The sequence below is a fragment of the Canis lupus genome, chromosome 20 (assembly GCF_011100685.1).
Source record: "Canis lupus familiaris isolate Mischka breed German Shepherd chromosome 20, alternate assembly UU_Cfam_GSD_1.0, whole genome shotgun sequence".
Classification (NCBI taxonomy): Eukaryota; Metazoa; Chordata; class Mammalia; order Carnivora; family Canidae; genus Canis; species Canis lupus.
In genome coordinates, this window is record NC_049241.1 from 41,559,330 (window position 1) to 41,578,642 (window position 19,313).

At 42.9% G+C, this 19,313-nt stretch overlaps 1 protein-coding gene across 1 annotated transcript in view; it reads left to right on the forward strand.

The window, feature by feature from the left end:
* The first annotated feature begins 12,682 nt into the window (after positions 1 to 12,682).
* The window catches only part of SMARCC1 (SWI/SNF related, matrix associated, actin dependent regulator of chromatin subfamily c member 1), a 171,992-nt gene continuing 165,361 nt past the window's right edge, over positions 12,683 to 19,313 (forward strand). Inside the window, exon 1 of the mRNA XM_038566605.1 lies at positions 12,683 to 12,877. Within this exon, the coding sequence (XP_038422533.1) occupies positions 12,683 to 12,877 (195 nt within the window). The remainder of the gene's footprint in view (positions 12,878 to 19,313) is intronic.

Sequence of the window (19,313 nt, forward strand, 5' to 3'; positions counted from 1 at the left end):
GTGATCCTGGGGTCCCAGGATCAAGTTCCGCATCAGGCTCCCTGCATGAAACCTGCTTCTCCCTCTGCCTGTGTCTCTATCTGTGCCTCTCGTGAATAAATAAATAAAATCTTAAAAAAAAAAAAAAAAAAAGGAAAAGCCACAGTCATTACAAAGAACTTCCAGGCCAGTCTTCCCATGGCCTGTGCCAGTGCCTGGCTCTTTGACTTCCAGGCAAAAAGGGCCAAGAAAGTTCCAGAACAGGATTTTTTTTTTTTTTTTTTTTTCCGGAACAGGATCTTGAAAAGAAAAAAACACACAGTACAGGCTCATACTCTGGGGCAAGGGAAAGGGAAGCTGTCCACCCAACAAAATTAGTGTTCTGCTAGCAGGCAAGCAGCAGAGAATGGCTGTTGAGAGGGTGGACAACAGTGTCTGGCTGGGAAACCTCTCTAAATTGGTGACATTCAAATTGAAACCTCAAGGAGAGGAATTTGCTTGCAATGGGTAGGGTGGGGAGAAACAGTCTTCTCAGAGAAGAGGAAAAAAGTGCAAAAATCCTAAGGCACTGAAGAATGCAGTGTGTGACCCAGAGAATATAATCCAAGCTCTCATTGCCTTTACACTTGCTCTTCCCCAGAAGCACTGACTGGCTTCCCCACCTTCTCCAACGTTTTCTTCATAAGCCTCATGTAAAATTTGTACCCCCAATGTCTCATGTCCCCTTCTCATGCTTTATATTCTCCCCCCTTAAACTTATTGCTATTTAACATACTGTGTATTTATTTTTCTATTAAACATTGGCTTGCTTTATAAGGGCAAGGGATTTGGTCCATTTTGTTCACTGCTTCATTCCTATCAGAACAGTTATCTAAGACGTACTGAGGCCTCAATGGATTTTATTTTATTTTTATTTTTATAAAAAATTTTATTTATTTATTCATGAGAGACACACAGGGATGGGCAGCCTGGGTGGCTCAGCAGTTTGAGCGCCTGCCTTCGGCCCAGGGTGTGATCCAGGAGTCCAAGGATCGAGTCCCACGTTGGGCTCCCTGCATGGGGCCTGCTTCTCCCTCTGCCTGTGTCTCTGCCTCTTTCTCTCTCTCTCTCTCATGAATAAATAAATAAAATCTTAAAAAAGCAAAACAAAACACATATCTTTCTTTAAAAAAAAAAGAGAGAGAGAGAGAGAGAGACAGGGAGAGGCAGAGACATAGGCAGAGGGAGAAGCAGACTCCCTGCAGGGAGCCCAATGGGGGACTTAGTCCCAGGACCCTGGGATCATGACCGGAGCCAAAGACAGACGCTCAAGCACTGAGTCACCCAGGCGCCCCTATGGATTTTAGATATTCTTCTGTTAGTAATTTAGAATAGGAGAAGAAAGTCCAACTTAACTATGGCTCATCCATAAAGCAGACAGTGGAAACTATAGTTGAGAGTGATGAGCAGCTTTGCACTCAGTGGCTTCCACACCTAGGTAATCATTGTGCATTATTTGCTCTTTTATCCATCTATATTGAGCAGAGAACTTTCCAAAAGAAAATAATATCACAGCCATCCTGACCTGAGAGGAAATGGAGTCAACCAGAGGTTTCACTATGATGTGTTTAGGTGTGACTTTTTCTTTACTTCTTTCCCTTCTTGGGGCTCTAGGTCTCCTTGACTCTAAGGATTATTGTTAGAAATAATTTTTTGTTTCTTTTTTTAAAATTAACTAATTAACTAGGACAGCCCCGGTGGTGCAGTGGTTTAGCACCGCCTGCAGCCCGGGGTGTGACCCTGGAGACCTGGGATGGAGTCCCGCATCGGACTCCCTGCATGGAGCCTGCTTCTCCCTCTGCCTGTGTCTCTACCTCTCTCTCTTTCTCTCTCTCTGAATAAATAAATAAATAAATCTTTAAAAAAATTAATTAACTGTTTTTAAGTCTTTATTTTAATTCCAGTGAGTTAACATGCAGTGTTGTATTAGTTTCAAGGTTTACAATACACTGGAAATAAAGTATTTGAAAATTACCAGCCATTATTATCAGTCATCAGATATTACCTCTGTTACATGCTCTTTCTTTTCTCCTTCTGGGAATCTAATCAAATACATATTAGGACCTGTCTATCTTCTATGTATCTCACTCTGTATTTTTTCTTTTCTCTTTTTATTTCTTTTTTTTTTATTTATTTTTTATTGGAGTTCAATTTACTAACATACAGAATAACCCCCAGTGCCCGTCACCCATTCACTCCCACCCCCCCGCCCTCCTCCCCTTCTACCACCCCTCTTTTTATTTCTTTATGCTTCTCTGTGGATATTTCTTTTTTTTTTTCTTTGTGGATATTTCTTTTCTCTGTGGATTTTCCAATTCGCTTAGCTGTGACTAATTTGCTTTGAAAACCATCAAGTTACCAATGTGCATTATTGTGTTTTTCAGTTTTATTTATCTATTTATTCATGAGAGACATACAGAGAGAGGCAGAGACATAGGCAGAGGGAGAAGCAGGCTCCCCACGGGGGGCCTGATGTGGGACTCTACGCCTCTACGCGAGACTCAGTCCCAGGACCCCAGGAACATGATCTGAGCCAAAGGCAGACGCTCAACAACTGAGCCACCCAGGTGCCTCTGTTTTTCAGTTTTAGCATTTCTAATCTGTGATGTTCGTTTTCTCATTCCCAAAATTTGTATCTTTTCTTCTCAGATTAGAGAATTGTAATTTAATTTTAGTCTGTTTGATAATGATATTATCTACAGCCCCTAGAGATCTGTTCAAAAGGCGCTAAGTCTCTGACACCCCATGTCAGCCTATTCTCTCTCTTTTTTTTTTAATTATTATTTTTTTAGCCTATTCTCTTTGTATAGAGGCTTTCCTCACCTTGCTCAGGCCCTGCTAAAACATTCCAGGTGGCTCTCCCCACGTGAAAACCCTTTTCATTCCACCTAGGCTCTGATACCCCATGCCAGGTTTGTCCTCTCAACTCCCTGAGCACCCTCCTCACCACATTTGGGAACTGACACCCTGTGCTAGGTTGCCTCTATATGGATGCCCTTCTAAATGTGCTCACACTGTGCCACCCCACAAGAGATACTCCCTCAACTACCATATGGATGCCCTTCTCATCAGGCTCAGACTGTGACACCCTCATCTGGGATACCATAGCCTCATTCCCTGTGCAGACAGATGCATCTCCTGATAGTTTCCAGAACAAACTGCTCAGGATAGGAAGGGAAGGACAAAAAGAGAAACATTTAGTTTAAAAAAATCCAATCTGGGGGTGCCTGGCTGGCTCAGTCCATGGAGCATGCAACTATTGATCTCAAGGTTGTGAGTTCAAGCCCCACACTGAGGTATGGAGCCTACTTAAAAAATAATAATTAATTAAAAATCCAGCATGAAGTATTTATTTTATTTTATTATTTTTTGAAGTATTTCTTTTAATCAAGACTTTTAAATTTTTTTTAATTTTTATTTATTTATGATAGTCACAGAGAGAGAGAGAGGCAGAGACATAGGCAGAGGGAGAAGCAGGCTCCATGCACCGGGAGCCCGACGTGGGATTCGATTCCGGGTCTCCAGGATCGCGCCCTGGGCCAAAGGCAGGCGCCAAACCGCTGCGCCACCCAGGGATCCCCTAATCAAGACTTTTGATTCTAATAAATATAATGTAATTGCTGATACGTTAATAGCTGAAGCTATGCTTTAGTCAATTCCACTCTTCTACTGCCTATCACTTTTTAACATTACTACTTTGGATGATATGCAAGGTCTCTACTCTTCTAGTGGTGCACTAGAAATCAAATAGGCATCATTGTTTATCAAATGTTAATCAATATATTTACCTTTTCAGAAGACTACCATTTCTCCACTCACAACTTACATACTAGTCTTGTTAAATGTTTAGATTCTCTATTTTAAAATCCCACAAGACAAAAAAAAAAAATCTCACAAGACAGGGGTGCCTGACTGCTGGCTCAGTCAGGAGAGCACATGACTCTTGTCTTGGTCTCTAGGTCATGGGTTCAAACCCCATGCTGGGGAAGATATTATTTAAAAAATAAAATCCAGGTGCCTTGGGTGGCTCAGTTGGTTAAGCATGTCTTTGGCTCAGGTCATGATCAAGTTCCGTATCTTGCTTCCTGTTCAGTGGAGAGTCTGCTTCTCCTTCTGCCCCTCACCCTGCTCATGCTCTTGCTCTCTCTTACTCTCTCTCAAGTAAATAAAATCTTAAACAAATTTTTTTAGATAAAAAATCTTAAAATCCCACAAGACAGTCTTGTTTTACACCATTAATATTGAGAGCTACCTATTATTTACCACTGTATTTATTCTTTTTTTTTAAGGATTTTATTTATTTATTCACGAGAGACAGAGAGAGGCAGAGACATAAGCAGAGGGAGAAGCAGGCTCCTCGGCAGGGAGCCCAATGTGGGACTCAATACCAAGGGTCTCCAGGATCGTGTCCTGGGCCAAAGGCAGGCACCAAACCGCTGCGCCACCCAGGCATCCCCTTTTTAATTTTATATTTAATTTTGTATTTTATTTTTGGCAAATCAGAGATCATCTTTCTTCTGTCTGATATACATCTCTTAGAATTTCTGCAGTTTTACTAAAATGAGTCTAGTTGAGAATTTCTACTTATTTGTCACATTTGGGATTTCTTTGGTTCTTGAATCTATGAATATCTGTAATTGTTTTGGATAATTCTCAATCATTTTCAGTTATTGCCTCTACTCTCTCTCTCATCCTTTGAGGCTCCAGCTTATTGAACAATAACTGCCCATTTTTCCTCCTCTAGCCCCTAACAATCACCATTCTACTGTTTATCTTTATGATTTTTTACTATTCTAGGTACATCATATAAACAGAATCATACACTACTTGTGTATGATTTTTTTTTGCGTGTATGTTTGGCTTATTTCACATAGTGTAATATCCACCAAGTCCCATCATACTTAGCATATGTCCAGTTGTCTAATTTTTCCTTTGTTGCCTGTACTTTTGGTGTCATATCCAACAAATCATTGTGAAATCTAGTATCATGAAGTATCACTGCAGGTTTTTCTTATGTGTCTTTTATCATGCCGAGGTGGTTTTCTTCTATCCCTACTTTATTGACGATTTTCATCATGGAAAGGTGTTTAATTTTGTTAAGTCCTTTTTCTGCATTGAGATGACCATGTGTGTTTTCTCATTATTCCATTAATGTGGTGTACTATGTTGGTTGATTTTTGTATTTTGAACCATCCTTAATGTTATTTTTTTAAGACTTTATTTATTCATGAGAGACAGACAGAAAGAGAGAGATAGATAGATCGAGAGAGACACTGACATAGGCAGAGGGAGAAGGAGGCTCCATGCAGGGAGCCCGACGTGGAATTCGATCCTGGGTCTCCAGGATCATGCCCTGGGCTGAAGGTGGCACTAAACCGGTGAGCCACCCAGGCTGCCCCATCCTTATGTTCTAGGAATAAATCTCACTTGCTTATGGTTTATTGGTTTGGAGTATTTTGTTAGTTTTACATCAATTTTCATAAGCGATACTGGTTTCTGGTTTTATTCTGTCGTAATGTCTCTGTCTGGTTTTGGTGTTACGGTAATGCTAGACTCACAAGTTTGGAAGTGTTTCCTCCTGTCCAATATTTTGAAAAAATTTGAGAAGGGTTGATATTAGTTCTGTTTCAATGAATGCTAGAATTTACCATCAAGGCCAGGGCATTACTTTGTTGGAGGTTTTTGATTATTGATTGATCAATTAGTATATTATATCATTTTTGTGATTTATAAAAATGGTTTTAGAACTAAATCCTTTTGATATTGATTGGACTGCTTTTAACAATGACCTCATAGAATGTGTTACATAGGTTGCCTGGGTGGTTCAGTTGGTTAAATGATTGCCCTCAGCTCGGGTCATGATTCCAGGGTCCTGGGATGGAGCCTTGCATTGGGCTCCCTGCTCCACGAGGAGTCTGCTTCTGCCTCTGCTTTTTTCTCTGTCTCTCATGAAGAAATATATAAAATCTTTAAAAAGAAAAAAAATAAGAAAATGTTACCTGGGTGCCTCAGTGGTTGAGCGTCTGCCTTTGCTCAAGGCATGATCCCTGGGATCCAGTCCCACATCAGACTCCCTGCCAAGGAGCCTGCTTCTCTATGTCTCTGCCTCTCTCTGTGTCTCTCATGAGTAAATAAATGAAATCTTAAAAAAAAAAAAAAGAATGCGTTACATAATCTATTTCTTGGTAGCTTTTAGATTATTCCTTGACACAAATATTAACGTATCTATTTGAATTAAAAATTATGTCAGTCTTCCTCTGACAAAATTAAAGGTTTCCCTCATTGGCTTGACAAGAAGGACTGTTTTTGTCAATTTAGATTATATGGCAAACATTTTCCATAATTTGAGTGAGCTTAAATGTGTGGTTATTTATTTATTTATTTATTTATTTATTTATTTATTTATTTATTTATTTATGATAGTCACAGAGAGAGAGAGAGAGAGAGAGAGAGGCAGAGACACAGGCAGAGGGAGAAGCAGGCTCCATGCACCGGGAGCCCGATGTGGGATTCGATCCCGGGTCTCCAGGATCACGCCCTGGGCCAAAGGCAGGTGCCAAACTGCTGCGCCACCCAGGGATCCCTGTAAGAGTTTTATTATTCCAGATACAAGTCTCTTATCAGATATATGATTTAGAAATATTTTCTTGTTTTGTGCTTTTCTTCATTTTCTTGTTGGTGTCATTGAAACAATTTTTTTTTTATTGGTATCGAGGATACAACATAGTGATTTGACAATTCTATACCTTACACTATACTCTCCACAATAAGTGTAGTTACCATCTGTCACCACTTAACATTATTACAATATTATTGACTGTATTCTCTATGCTGTAGTTTTCATCCCTGTGACTTATTTATTTTATAACTGGAAAGTTTGTACTGGGGTCAGGCCCCACATTGGGCTCCAGGCTCAGCGGGCAGTCTGCTTCTCCCTCTCCCCTCTGCTCATGCTTCTTCTCTAACATTCTATCTCAAATTAATAAAATCCCTTTAAAAAAGTTAAGACTTCTGATTCATAAATATGTTTTTCTATTTATTTATATCTAATTTCTTTTTTTTTTTTTAAAGATTTTAGTTATTTGAGAGAGCAAGCATGGGGGTAGGGACAGAGGGAGAGGGAGAAGCAGACTCCCCTGCTCAGCAGGGAGCCCAATGTGGGGCTCTATCTCAGGATCGCAGGATCATAACCTGAGCTGAAGGCAGACACTCAACTGACTGAGCCACCCAGGTGCCCCGAGTTCTGTGAATTTTTTTATTCTATTGTTATGAAGTGAAATTCAAATAAAAAATATATAACAATACAAAAGAAACAGCTGATCTTGGGAATATTGACCCTGAAGCTCTTCCAGACTCTTGAGGAACTTCATTATGCCAAATTTAGCCATGTAAATGAGGAAAGTGATTATGAAGAAAAAATGAAGACATCTCAAAGGAGTTCATCTTGCCAAAAGCTTCACATTAAAAGTGTAAAGTACAAAATGTTGGAAGCTGATCCAAGCTTAGAAAGGGGTATGAGAATTTGACAAAAGACAGAAAAAAAAAATGCTTGCTCATAACTTATATGAGAAGTTCAAATTACTGTTGGTTAAGTTTTGACCAAAAAATAAAACACTTAAAAAAAAAAATAAAACAGGGAAGCCCGGGTGGCTCAGCGGTTTAGTGCCGCCTTCAGCCCCAAGCGTGATCCTGGAGACCCTGGATCGAGTCCCACGTCGGGCTCCCTGCATGGAGCCTGCTTCTCCCTCTGCCTGTGTCTCTGCCTCTCTTTCTCCTGTCTCTCACGAATAAACAAATAAAAAAATCTTTAAAAAAAACCAAAACACTTTTTTTAAAGATTCATTTATTTTTAGTAATTTTTACACCCAATGTAGGTCTTAAACTCTAGACCCTGAAATCAAGAGCCATGTGCTCTTCTAACTGAGCCAGTCAGGCACCCCAATATTTCTAATGTTTTTGGTTGTACTAAATAAATTTAATTTTACTATATCCATTTTATTTTTTTATTTTTTTATTTTTAAGACTTTTTTAAAAAAATATTTTATTTATTTATTCATGAGAGACACGCACAGAGAGAGAGAGGCAGAGACACAGTCAGAGGGAGAAGCAGACTCCATGCAGGGAGCCCGACGTGGGACTTGATCCCGGGTCTCCAGGATCACACTCAGGGCCAAAGGCAGGCGCCAAACCGCTGCACAACCCAGGGATCCCTCAATTTTCTTATACATTTATAACTGATAAGGTTTTTCATGTTTTGATAAAAAAGTTTAAAGGCCAGGGAAGAATTGTGATTTTCCCCATTGATTATTAAGGTTGCTTTGCATAGTTTCTGCTTACAGTCATTTTTAGGGTATTAACTCTTGTGCAGAGAGGACTGTCTATATTATACTATGGCCACCAAATTCTTACATATTTAGACTTCATTAGGTTTAAGAGTGATGTCTACTTACTTTTCCTATCACCTTACCATCTTTTCTCAAATAATTCAGTCCTAAAGCCTTTATTTAGGTGGTGTCAGCAAGATAGATAAGCATATTAGGGTGACTTGCATGTCACTGTAGGAGCCTAGGATAAGAGGGTACCTGCATGGGAGGGTAGCCCAGCCTGGAGAATGGTTACATGTAGGTGAACTGGTAAAATAAGTAAATATAATAAAAACAATAGCAGCCACATTTCTTCTTGTTAGAGTTACAAACCTGTAGTTAAATTTGCAACCATTTGACTTTGTCTGATAAAAGTGGGCAGTCTGATGAAGAATGAGGTATTCACGTACCTTCAAAATCTCTCCCCAGAAAATACTAATTATTTTTATTTTTTTAAAGATTTTATTTATTTATTCATAGAGACACACACAGAGAGAGACACAGGCAGAGGGAGAAGCAGGCTCCATGCAGAGAGCCTGACGTGGGACTCGATCCAAGGTGTCCAGGATCACGCCCTAGGCTGCAGGCGGCGCTAAACCGCTGCGCCACCGGGGCTGCCCAGAAAATATTAATTAATTACAAAGCAAAAAGAATAACTACACAGTAGGGAGGCCTGCCAGATACTATCGCAATCAACTCCTCAAGGTTATGGAAGTCCCGAAATCATGTACCATTTATATACAGTGAAAAGAACACAGCATGAAGAACATCAGCCAAACTCAAAGTGAGGGACATTCTACAAAATAAATGGCTTGAAATCTTCAAAATTGTCAATGTTGTGAAGTTAAAGACCAAGGAAATGTTTCAGATTGAAAGACTTGAAACCTGCTCTAATTGCAATGCATGATTCTGAACTGGAAACTCTGCTGTGGGAGCTTACAGGGACAATAAGAAAAAACGAAAGGGGTGTGAGGATAGTATAAATGTTAATTTCCTGGTGTTGATGGTCGTGTTGTGATTATGTAACAGGATATACTTCTCTGTGGGAAATATTAACATTTTTTAAATTAAAAAAGTTTTTTTAAAGATTTTATTTATTTGACAGAGCCAGAGAGCACAGTGGGGGAACAGCAGAGGGAGAAGCAGGATTCCCACTGAGCAGAGAGCTGGACGTGGGGTTTGATCCCAGGACCCTCGAATCATGAACTGAGCAGAAGGCAGATGCTTAACCGACTGAGCCACCCAGGTGCTGCTATACACTAACATTTTTGAGAATGATGGGGCATCATGTCACCAACATAATCATATAGTTCAGGAAAAGAAAGTTCTTTAAAAAAAAAGATTTTTATTTATTTATTCATGAGAGACACAGTGAGAGAGAGAGGCAGAAACACAGGCAGAGGGAGAAGCAGACTCCCTGTGGGGAGCCCGATGTGGGACTCAATCCTGGATCCCAGGATCATGCCCTGGGCCAAAGGCAGATGCTCAGCTGCTGAGCCACCCAGGCATCCCAAGAAAAGAAAGAGTTCTTTGTACTGTATTTGTAACTTTTTTTTGTATTTGTAACTTTTTTGTAAGTTTGAGTTTATTTCAAAATAAAAACTTTTAAAATATGATATAATAATTTTATTTAAAAATGCCCATCTTGGGAAGCCCTGGTGGCACAGTGGTTTAGTGCTGCCTGCAGCCCAGGGCATGATCCTGGAGACCCGGGATCGAGTCCCATGTCAGGCTCTCTGCATGGAGCCTGCTTCTCTCTCTGCCTGTGTCTCTGCCTCTCTCTCCTTTTGTGTCTCTCATGAATAAATAAATAAAATCTTAAAAAAAATGCCCATCTTTATAATGTCCTCAGTTAATTATGAAAAATTTTAGATGTTTTCCTTTTTTTTTTAAGATTTTATTTATTTATTTATGAGAGACACAAAAGGAGAGAGAGGCAGAGACACAGGCTGAGGGAAAAGCAGGCTCCATGCAGGGTGCCCGACATGGGACTCGATCCCAGGTCCTCAGGATCGTGCCCTGGGCTGAAGTGGTGCTAAACCGCTAAGCCACTGGGGCTGCCCTTAGATGTTTTTCTTAAAAAAAAAAAAAAAAAAAAAGAAGGTATATAATTTTCCAAATTACTTTAGAAGTTGTATGAGCAAAAAAGTTGTAAAACCACTGGGCTGGGATAACTAACTTCCTTCCCTATGGCTCCAGGCAAATGAAATAATTTTCTGAATTCCTCTAGAGCACTTTTTCTGCTCTACTCACAAGGTGCTAATAGGAAACACAGTGGGGGCACCTGGGTGGCACAGCTGGTTAAGCATGTGACACTTGGTTTCAGCTCAGATTGTGATCTCAGGGTTGTGAGATCAAACTCTGTGTTGGTTCCACGTTCAGCACAGAGGCTGCTTAAGACTCTCTCCTTTCTCTCCAGCCTTTTCCCTTCTTTCTCTCTCAAATAAATAAATACATAAATAAATAAATAAATATTAAAAAAAAAAGAAAGAAAGAAAACAGTGTATGTGGGAAGAGGGGGACAGGAGTACTCCAAGGTCTAACGCCTGGGTTCAAAAGCTGACTCTAATATCTGCTAGTCAGTTACTTAAACTCTCTCTGCCTCAATTTCCTTATTCACGGTAATACAGCTATACTCAGTACAGGGCACAGCACACAAACGTGCCCCATAAACACCAACTATTGTATTTCTAAAGTCTGAGCTCTCAGAAGGCAAGAGTCACATCTTACTCATATTTGATGCCCATCGCTTCTGTCCTACAGTGTTTTATCAGCTCATCTTTTTTAAAAAAAATCTTCCTCTAATATATCATTCACACTTGCAACTGTTATCTTCCTAATTTATAGATTTGATCATCTCATTCTCTCTGCTCCAGCTGGTTTCCTAATGCTTACAGGATAAAGTCAAAATTTACGGTCACAACGGGCTCAAGGAGGGTTTCACCCAGCTTATTTCACAGTTTAAAGCCTCAGACCCATTTGTTTTTGTGGGTCTGAAATGTTCTTTCCTTCCTGATCATACTCTTCATTCTTAAAAGCTGGTCTCAAAAACTCACGGCTTTCTCACAAGCAATTAGTCACCTGCTGTTCTGGTGTTATATGATATAATGCTTATAACGCCATAATGGCCAATCCTACTTTGTTAATAATTTAAAATCTTTGTACTCCTCCACAGGTCATTCATTCACTTATTCATCGAATATTTATGGAACATTATTAGATAACAGGCTCTGTTTCCAGCACTTAAAGTACACCCGTGAACAAGTCACGATTAGGTTCTCACGGAATGGATGTGGATAAGAAAATAAGAAAAATCCCAGGTCGTAGGGAGAGCGCTACACAGAGAATGTTGAGTATGATTAGCTGCTTAAGGCTGTACAGTCAGGGTTCGTTGTTTGTTTTTGTTTTTTTTTAATTTATGATAGTCACAGAGAGAGAGAGAGAGAGAGGGGCGAGCAGAGACAAAGGCAGAGGGAGAAGCAGGCTCCATGCACCGGGAGCCCGACGTGGGACTCGATCCCGGGTCTCCAGGATCGCGCCCTGGGCCAAAGGCAGGCGCCAAACCGCTGCGCCACCCAGGGATCCCTGTTTTTGTTTTCTGAAGCATCTTTAAACTATGAATTTGAAAGCGCCAAAGTGTCAGTCATAGGGGAAGAGCTGTCCCGGTTGCGGGAACAGCTGGTGCGAGGGCCCTGAGGCAGTAAAGAGCTGGCGTGGCTGGAGCCACCACGGGGAGGAAGGTGTGCGCTGCAGCAGCAGCTCCGGGCGGTGCGCCCAGGTGGATGCTTACAAAGGCTACGCGACCACGCCTTGCAGAAGGTCGGGCGCAGAGGGGAAGCAGGCGCAGGTTCCCCATCCTCGGCCAGCACTCGACACCCTAAACGGGCTCCCCCCTCGGAACTTCTCACTCCAGGTCTTTCCTCTCCGGCGGTGGCAGGGCAGGACACAGGATCCCCGTGCAGTGGTTGACGGGATGCAGGAACTTTGGTCCTGCACGACCCCGCAGAGGCCCAGAGCGAGCAGCGGAGAAACCGCGCAGCCGGCCTCGTCAGGCGGAAGAGGCGGGGGCAAGCGCAGGACCCGACTCCGCCCGGCGCCGGTGCTGCGCATGCGTGCGCGCGTGCCCTCTTCAGTTAGGGACCGGGTCCCGAGAAGGGGCGTGGCCGGCCCTCCGCGCCGGAAGGGGGTTGGCTGGGCGGGGCCGGGAGGCGGCAGCGGCGGCTGCGCGCGCGCGCGGGTGCGAACGGGGAACGCCGCGAGGGCCGGGGCGGGCCGGGCGGTGGGGACGACGGACGGCGACGATGGCCGCGGCGGCGGGCGGCGGCGGGCTGGGGGCGGCGGCGGGCGCCGCGGGCGCAGGAGGCGCGGCGGCGGCCGCGGGCCTGGCGGTTTATCGGCGGAAGGACGGTGGCCCGGCCAGCAAGTTTTGGGAGAGCCCGGAGACGGTGTCCCAGCTGGATTCGGTGCGGGTCTGGCTGGGCAAGCACTACAAGAAGGTGGGTACGCGCGCCCGTGGGGGCCGGGAGGCCACGCGACGGGAGCCGGGCGCAGCTACTGGCCTCGCGGGCCTCGGGCCGCCCCTCCCCCCCGCGCGCCACGAGGGACAACAAAGGCAGGCGCCGGGCCCGCCACGCCCCCGCCGTCCGCTCTCCGCGCCCGCGCGCCCCGGGCTGCACCGGCGGGCCCCTGGGGCCAGGCCTCTGGGAGCCCCCGCGCTGCGGGCGGCGCTGCGGGCGGGAGTCCCCCCCCAGCTCACCCCGGGGTGCCGGAGCATCTCGAGCTCAGCAAACCGGAGGGCGTGAATCTCTTTTGTTAGCTGCATTGGGTGTGCGAACAGTGATTATTACAAACTGTCCGAGCTAGTGTCGTAAGAGCAGCTTCAGGTTTTGTTTAGAGACGTCTTCAAAGTCAAGTGAGGTAGCTAAGGTTCTACTACCTGTTGTTGGCTCGGTGAAGAACGACTAGACGATTGTACTCGGAAGTTAACAGCAGGCCAATATAATGGATGATAGTATTGACGAAGCACGGATATTAAAAAAAAAACAAACACGACAGTTTTTACCCTATTATACTTTTAGTTCTGGGTAGTGTGAGTACAAGAAGGAACGTTCACTGGTACCTAATGAGTTTCTCAGTGAGGCCTTCCCTGAGAGCCCCATTTATACTAGACTGGCGCACTTCACATCACCTTGATTTTCTTTGTACCACTTTGTGAGATTTTTTTTTTTTTTTTCTCATTTAGCTGTTTCTCTTAACTCTTGGGTGGTAAGTTCCGTTGAGTCAGTGGTATTGAAAGTTGTGACTTAACCTTTTATTTATAACGAGTGTTTTTTAACTTCCCCTGGTAGATACATAGGAATGACTCTTTTAGAAGGTGTAATGAAGCAGACAGCCCAAAATACCTCCTCTGCCCCAGATTTCCGAACACCCTTTTCAAGTTCCATACTTCTCCCATTGAGAACCATAGCACTGGGGCAAGGAACTTGTCCCGCCTCTTCACTGCATTGCCCACCCCCCATCCCCCCATCCCCCTCATCCCCCCCACCCCCCGCGTGACTGGTACTCCTTGCCTCACCCTTAGTAGTTGCTTAGTAAATTCTCGTTCAGTGAATGAAAAGATGAAGTAGTCTAGAAAACCTATTCATTTGAGTTGTGCAGCGCAGTGGAGTTTGTCTGTTTCTAGAGATTGGTACGCAGGGGCAGGATCTTGGGTTCTTTTGACATTCCCCTGTGGTACTCTCGGAAATGACTTTCTTACTGAAGTTTTAGGAAGTGAGAGACATTTTTATTTACGATATATTTTTAGCTGTTTTGACTTTTTTTGCCCTCAAACTTTGCCGTCACGTTTGGGATTGCCAATTTTTTCTCATCCGCACATTAGGTAGACAAGAATATTGCTCTCTTACATAAATTGGTCACTTTTTTTTTTTTTAAACATCTGCAACAGAGCTTCTAGAAGTGGCTAAGGGAATTGAATATATTTATGTTTCGAAAGTATTATTTTTATCAGTGCCCTTCAGCCAAAGCTTTGGGTTTTAAATTCAGTGTACCTTAATGTGGCCTTCCCCCTCCCCCAGTCTGGATTTTTTTATTGAGATATAATTGACATATAGCTATTAGTTTATCAATGTGGTTTTAGCAGAAATGAGGAATATTCCTTTGGATATTAGGGAGGAGAAAGAGAAATAGCCATTTCTACCTCTCCAAACTCTGTGCATCTGTTTGGGCTCAATTTCCAAGTTTTTTTTTTTTTTAAGATTTTAAAAATTTATTTATTCAGAGAAAGAGGCAGAGACAGGCAGAGGGAGAAGCAGGCTCCCTGCAGGGAGCCCCATGTGGGATCATTCCCTGAGCCAGAGACTGGGCCACTCAGGCGTCCCTTTTCTTTTCTTTTTTTTTTTTTTTTTTTTAATTTATTTATTCATGATAGTCACACGGAGAGAGAGAGAGAGGCAGAGACACAGGCAGAGGGAGAAGCAGGCTCCAAGCACCGGGAGCCCGATGCGGGATTCGATCCTGGGTCTCCAGGATCGCGCCCCGGGCCAAAGGCAGGCGCCAAACCGCTGCACCACCCAGGGATCCCAGGCGTCCCTTTTCGGGCCCAATTTGAAGAGGGCCCTTGTCGGCTTGAATGGGTTTGTTTGGTGTGTGAGGAATTGTTTCTGAGGCTGACCGAGGGATTTGTCCCAGAGTGTTGATGCCATTGGGCAAATGTTGGCTCAGTGTTCTTCAGGCCTTAAAGTGAAGGTTAGGTTTGATTTCTCAGGATTTCCTAAGGCCAGGGTATATTTCTTGGGCTTCCTCAAATTCAGAATTGTATATTCCTCATGCCTGAGAGACAGAATCCTATCAGCCTCACAGAGTGGTATTGGAATGGCGAACCTAACCAGGATGCAATATGTATATGTCCACTCGGTGTACACATTGATGGCTATTAACTAAACTTTTTGTTGCATTTGATACTGCATTTTTATATTCATAAGTCTCAGCAACTGAATGAAATAAACACATTGTTGGTAATCCCACTTTTATTAGTGGGCTTATTCATGCATTCCATGAACAACTGGGCGTCTAAACGTATCTGGGCACTTAAACCATAACTCAAATTCTTACAATGGTTGTGAGTAATATTTATTTCATTTTACAAATGAGCGGAACCTGAGACTCCAGATATGCATGATTTCTCTAAGTTACAATTAGGAGTGGCAAATTTGGAATTCAATGAAGGTCTTCCTGGCCCCAGAGCCCCAGTGCCCCAGTTTTTTTTTTTTTTTTGCTACACATGATCCTTCTCCTCATGGAACACAGTGGAAGGTAGCAGAAAATGTGGTGGTAAAGGTGGACATAGACACCTACTTGTAAAATTCATATGGTTTCAAATTAAAAGAGAAATTTTTTTTGTTGTTTTCTACGTGTCCTTAGTTAGTGCTCAGTCCGTTTGTTCAGTGAAGGAACAGACTAACGAGTCTAGGAATATCTTCATTTAAGTTTGTTGATAAATGTGGCTCCGTAACATAGAAGGGAGGAGAGGGGAATGCTTTTTGAGAGGCAGAGACACAGGCAGAGGGAGAGGCAGGCTCCATGCAGGAAGCCTGATGTGGGACTCCATCCAGGGACTCCAGGATCACGCCCTGAGCCAAAGACAGATGCTCAACCGCTGAGCCACCCAGGCGTCCCAAGAACCTTTTATGTTTATTTATTCATGGGAGACACAGAGACACAGAGAGGCAGAGACATGGGCAGAAGGAGAAGCAGGCTCCATGCAGGGAGCCCGATGCGGAACTCCATCCTGGGACTCCAGGATCATTCCCTGAGCCGAAGGCAGGCGCTCAACCGCTGAGCCACCCAGGTGTCCCGGAACCTTTCATATTTAAGGTAATGTTTTTGGAAGCCGTTGAATGAGCTCTATTTTATCACCATAGGATGGTGAATGAGTGTTACACTTTGAAAAATGTGAATTCAGTACTCTTGGTTGCTTATTGGTGATATCCTTGAGCAGATGACTTGATTCTTTTATTTTTTTTTAAAGATTTATTTATTTATTCATGAGAGACACACAGAAAGAGAGGCAGAGAGAGACAGAGAGAGAGGCAGAGACACAGGCAGAGGGAGAAGCAGGCTCCCCACAGGAAGCCCGATGCGGCATTTGATCCCGGATCCCAGGATCATGCCCTGAGCCGAAGGCAGACGCTCAACCACTGAGCCACCCAGGTGTCCCAGGATTACTTGATTCTTGTTTAATTTTCCATATGTAAATTGAGAGTAATATTGACTTCCATAGGACTGTATCAAATGAGATACTTGTTGAAAATGGGGTTATGTAAATTTGAGGCAGTAATGATAGTTTTGCCTATATCCTATGGTCAACTTGCTTTATTCTTAGTGGTTAAATAGAATGTTAATATTTTGAATTTTTAAAAGTTGACTTAAAAACCTTATAGTTGGGGCACCTGGGTAGCTCAGTCTGCCTTCAACTCAGGTTGTGATCAGGTTTCCTGCTCAGCAGGGCTCAGCCCAGGTGGCTCAGCGGTTTAGCACCACGTTTAGCCCAGGGCCTGATCCTGGATACCTGGGATTGAGTCCCACGTCGGGCTCCCTGCATGGAGCCTGCTTCTCCCTCTGCCTCTCTCTGTCTCTCTCTGAGTCTCTCATGAATAAATAAATAAAATCTTGAAAAATATAGAATCTTGAAAAATAAAAAAACCCTATAGTCATACTTTGGCTGCCTTTTGAGTGGCCATGACGTATAGTTTACACTAATACATTAATGTCATAGTTCATTTATGAATTGAAAATGTCATCTTTTTTCTTTCTTTTTTTTTTTAAGATTTTATTTATTTATTCATGAGAAACAGAGAGAGAGAGAGAGAGAGAGAGAGAGAGAGAGAGAGAGAGAGGCAGAGACACAGGCAGAGGGTGAAGCAGGCTCCATGCTGGGAGCCGGATGTGGGACTCCATCCTGGGGCTCCAGGATCTCGTCCTAAGCTGGAGGGCAGATGCTCAACCGCTAAACCACCCAGGCATCCCAAAAATGTCATGTTTTCCATGTTTGGTAACTTTGTGGGGGATTTGGAAAAAGTAACGAAGGTTAAATATTTTGTAAATAAAAATTTGACTGAACTTTGAAACTGGCCATCTCTATTCTGAAACTGTAAGGTTGTCTACATGAAACCTTTTACATGTTTTTATATTCTGAATGACGGTATATCAAATGAAACATGCATAGTAGTGAAATTTAGAATATATATGAAGCTATGTATATAGCAGTTGCTAAATTTAGTTTTTGCCTAAAGGGTTGATTTGGTTTTTACTGAACAGACTTCCTCTAAGATGATGTCATTTTCAGTTTAAGGATTTGGCATTGTTAGTTATCTACAGGTATCTGAAAAATTGAAAAGTTAGGCTTTAATTTTCTTTCCTTTTTTTTTTTTAAAGATTTTATTATGAGGCAGAGAAAGAGAGAGAGAGAGAGAGAGAGAGGCAGAGACACAGGCAGAGGGAGAAGCATCTCCATGCAGGGAGCCCGATGTGGGACTGGATCCCAGGTCTCCAGGATCATGCCCTGGGCCGAAGGTGGCGCTAAACCGCTGAGCCACCCGGGCTGCCCGGGCTTTAATTTTCATGTTGCTTTGCTGTGTACAAAAATATTGCAGTACCTTATATGACCTCTTTGACAAACTTATTATTATAAAGATAATAAAGTTATCTTGTGGATATATATATTTTGTATTTCTCAGTTCTGTAGGATACATTTGAAGAATTTGGTAAAGATTATATTATGTGAGTGCTACAGATTACTGAGTATTACTTAGTAAAGATTTACTATGTTGGGATCCCTGGGTGGTGCAGCGGTTTGGCGCCTGCCTTTAGCCCAGGGCGCGATCCTGGTAGACCCGGGATGGAATCCCACATCGGGCTCCCGGCGCATGGAGCCTGCTTCTCCCTCTGCCTGTGTCTCTGCGCCTCTCTCTCTCTCTGTGACTATCATAAATAAAAAAAAATAAAAAAAAAATAAAAAAAAAGATTTACTATGTTGAGTAAATTGGAAAAAAAAACAGATACTGAATTGTCACTTGTAAATGTATAGTCCTTAAAAAAGTAAACTTAATAGTTTTTGTGGGAATTAGCAATATATTATAGGAGAGGGTTAGGTAAGTGGCTTTCAACATTTAAAAATATTTAACTGGTTATTAACTTTTATTTTTTTAAATTTTAAAGATTTTATTTATTAGAGAATGAGACAGAGAAAGGGGGGGGTGGGTTCTGGGAGGGCAGGGGGAGTGGGAGAAGCAAATTGCCTTGGGGCTGGATGGCAGGATCCCAGATCATGACCTGAGCCTAAATCAGACACTTAACTGTTTGATCTACCCAGTAGCCCCTTTAACTTTTTTTTTTTTTTTTTTTTATGATAGTCACACACAGAGAGGCAGAGACACAGGCAGAGGGAGAAGCAGGCTCCATGCACCGGGAGCCCGACTTGGGATTCGATCCCGGGTCTCCAGGATCGCGCCCTGGGCCAAAGGCAGGCGCCAAACCACTGCGCCACCCAGGGATCCCCCCTTTAACTTTTAAATTATAATAAATCATATTCTTTAAGATGTATAGTAATACCTGAAACAGGTTTTTATTTATTTAAGATTTATTTATTTATTCATTCAGAGAGAGCGAGAGAGAGGCAGAGACACAGGCAGAGGGAGAAGCAGGCTCCATGCAGGAAGCCCTATGTGGGACTCGATCCCGGGTCTCCAGGATCACACCCCGGGCTGCAGGTGGCGCTAAACCGCTGTGCCACCAGGGCTGCCCTGAAACAGATTTTTAAAATTTTAGTGGTTCTTAAAGTGGGTTCCCACTCTAGTTGTGTCACCTAGAACTTGTTAGAAATGTAAATTCTTGGGCCTGACTTACTGAATTAGAAACTCTGGGAGTGGGTCT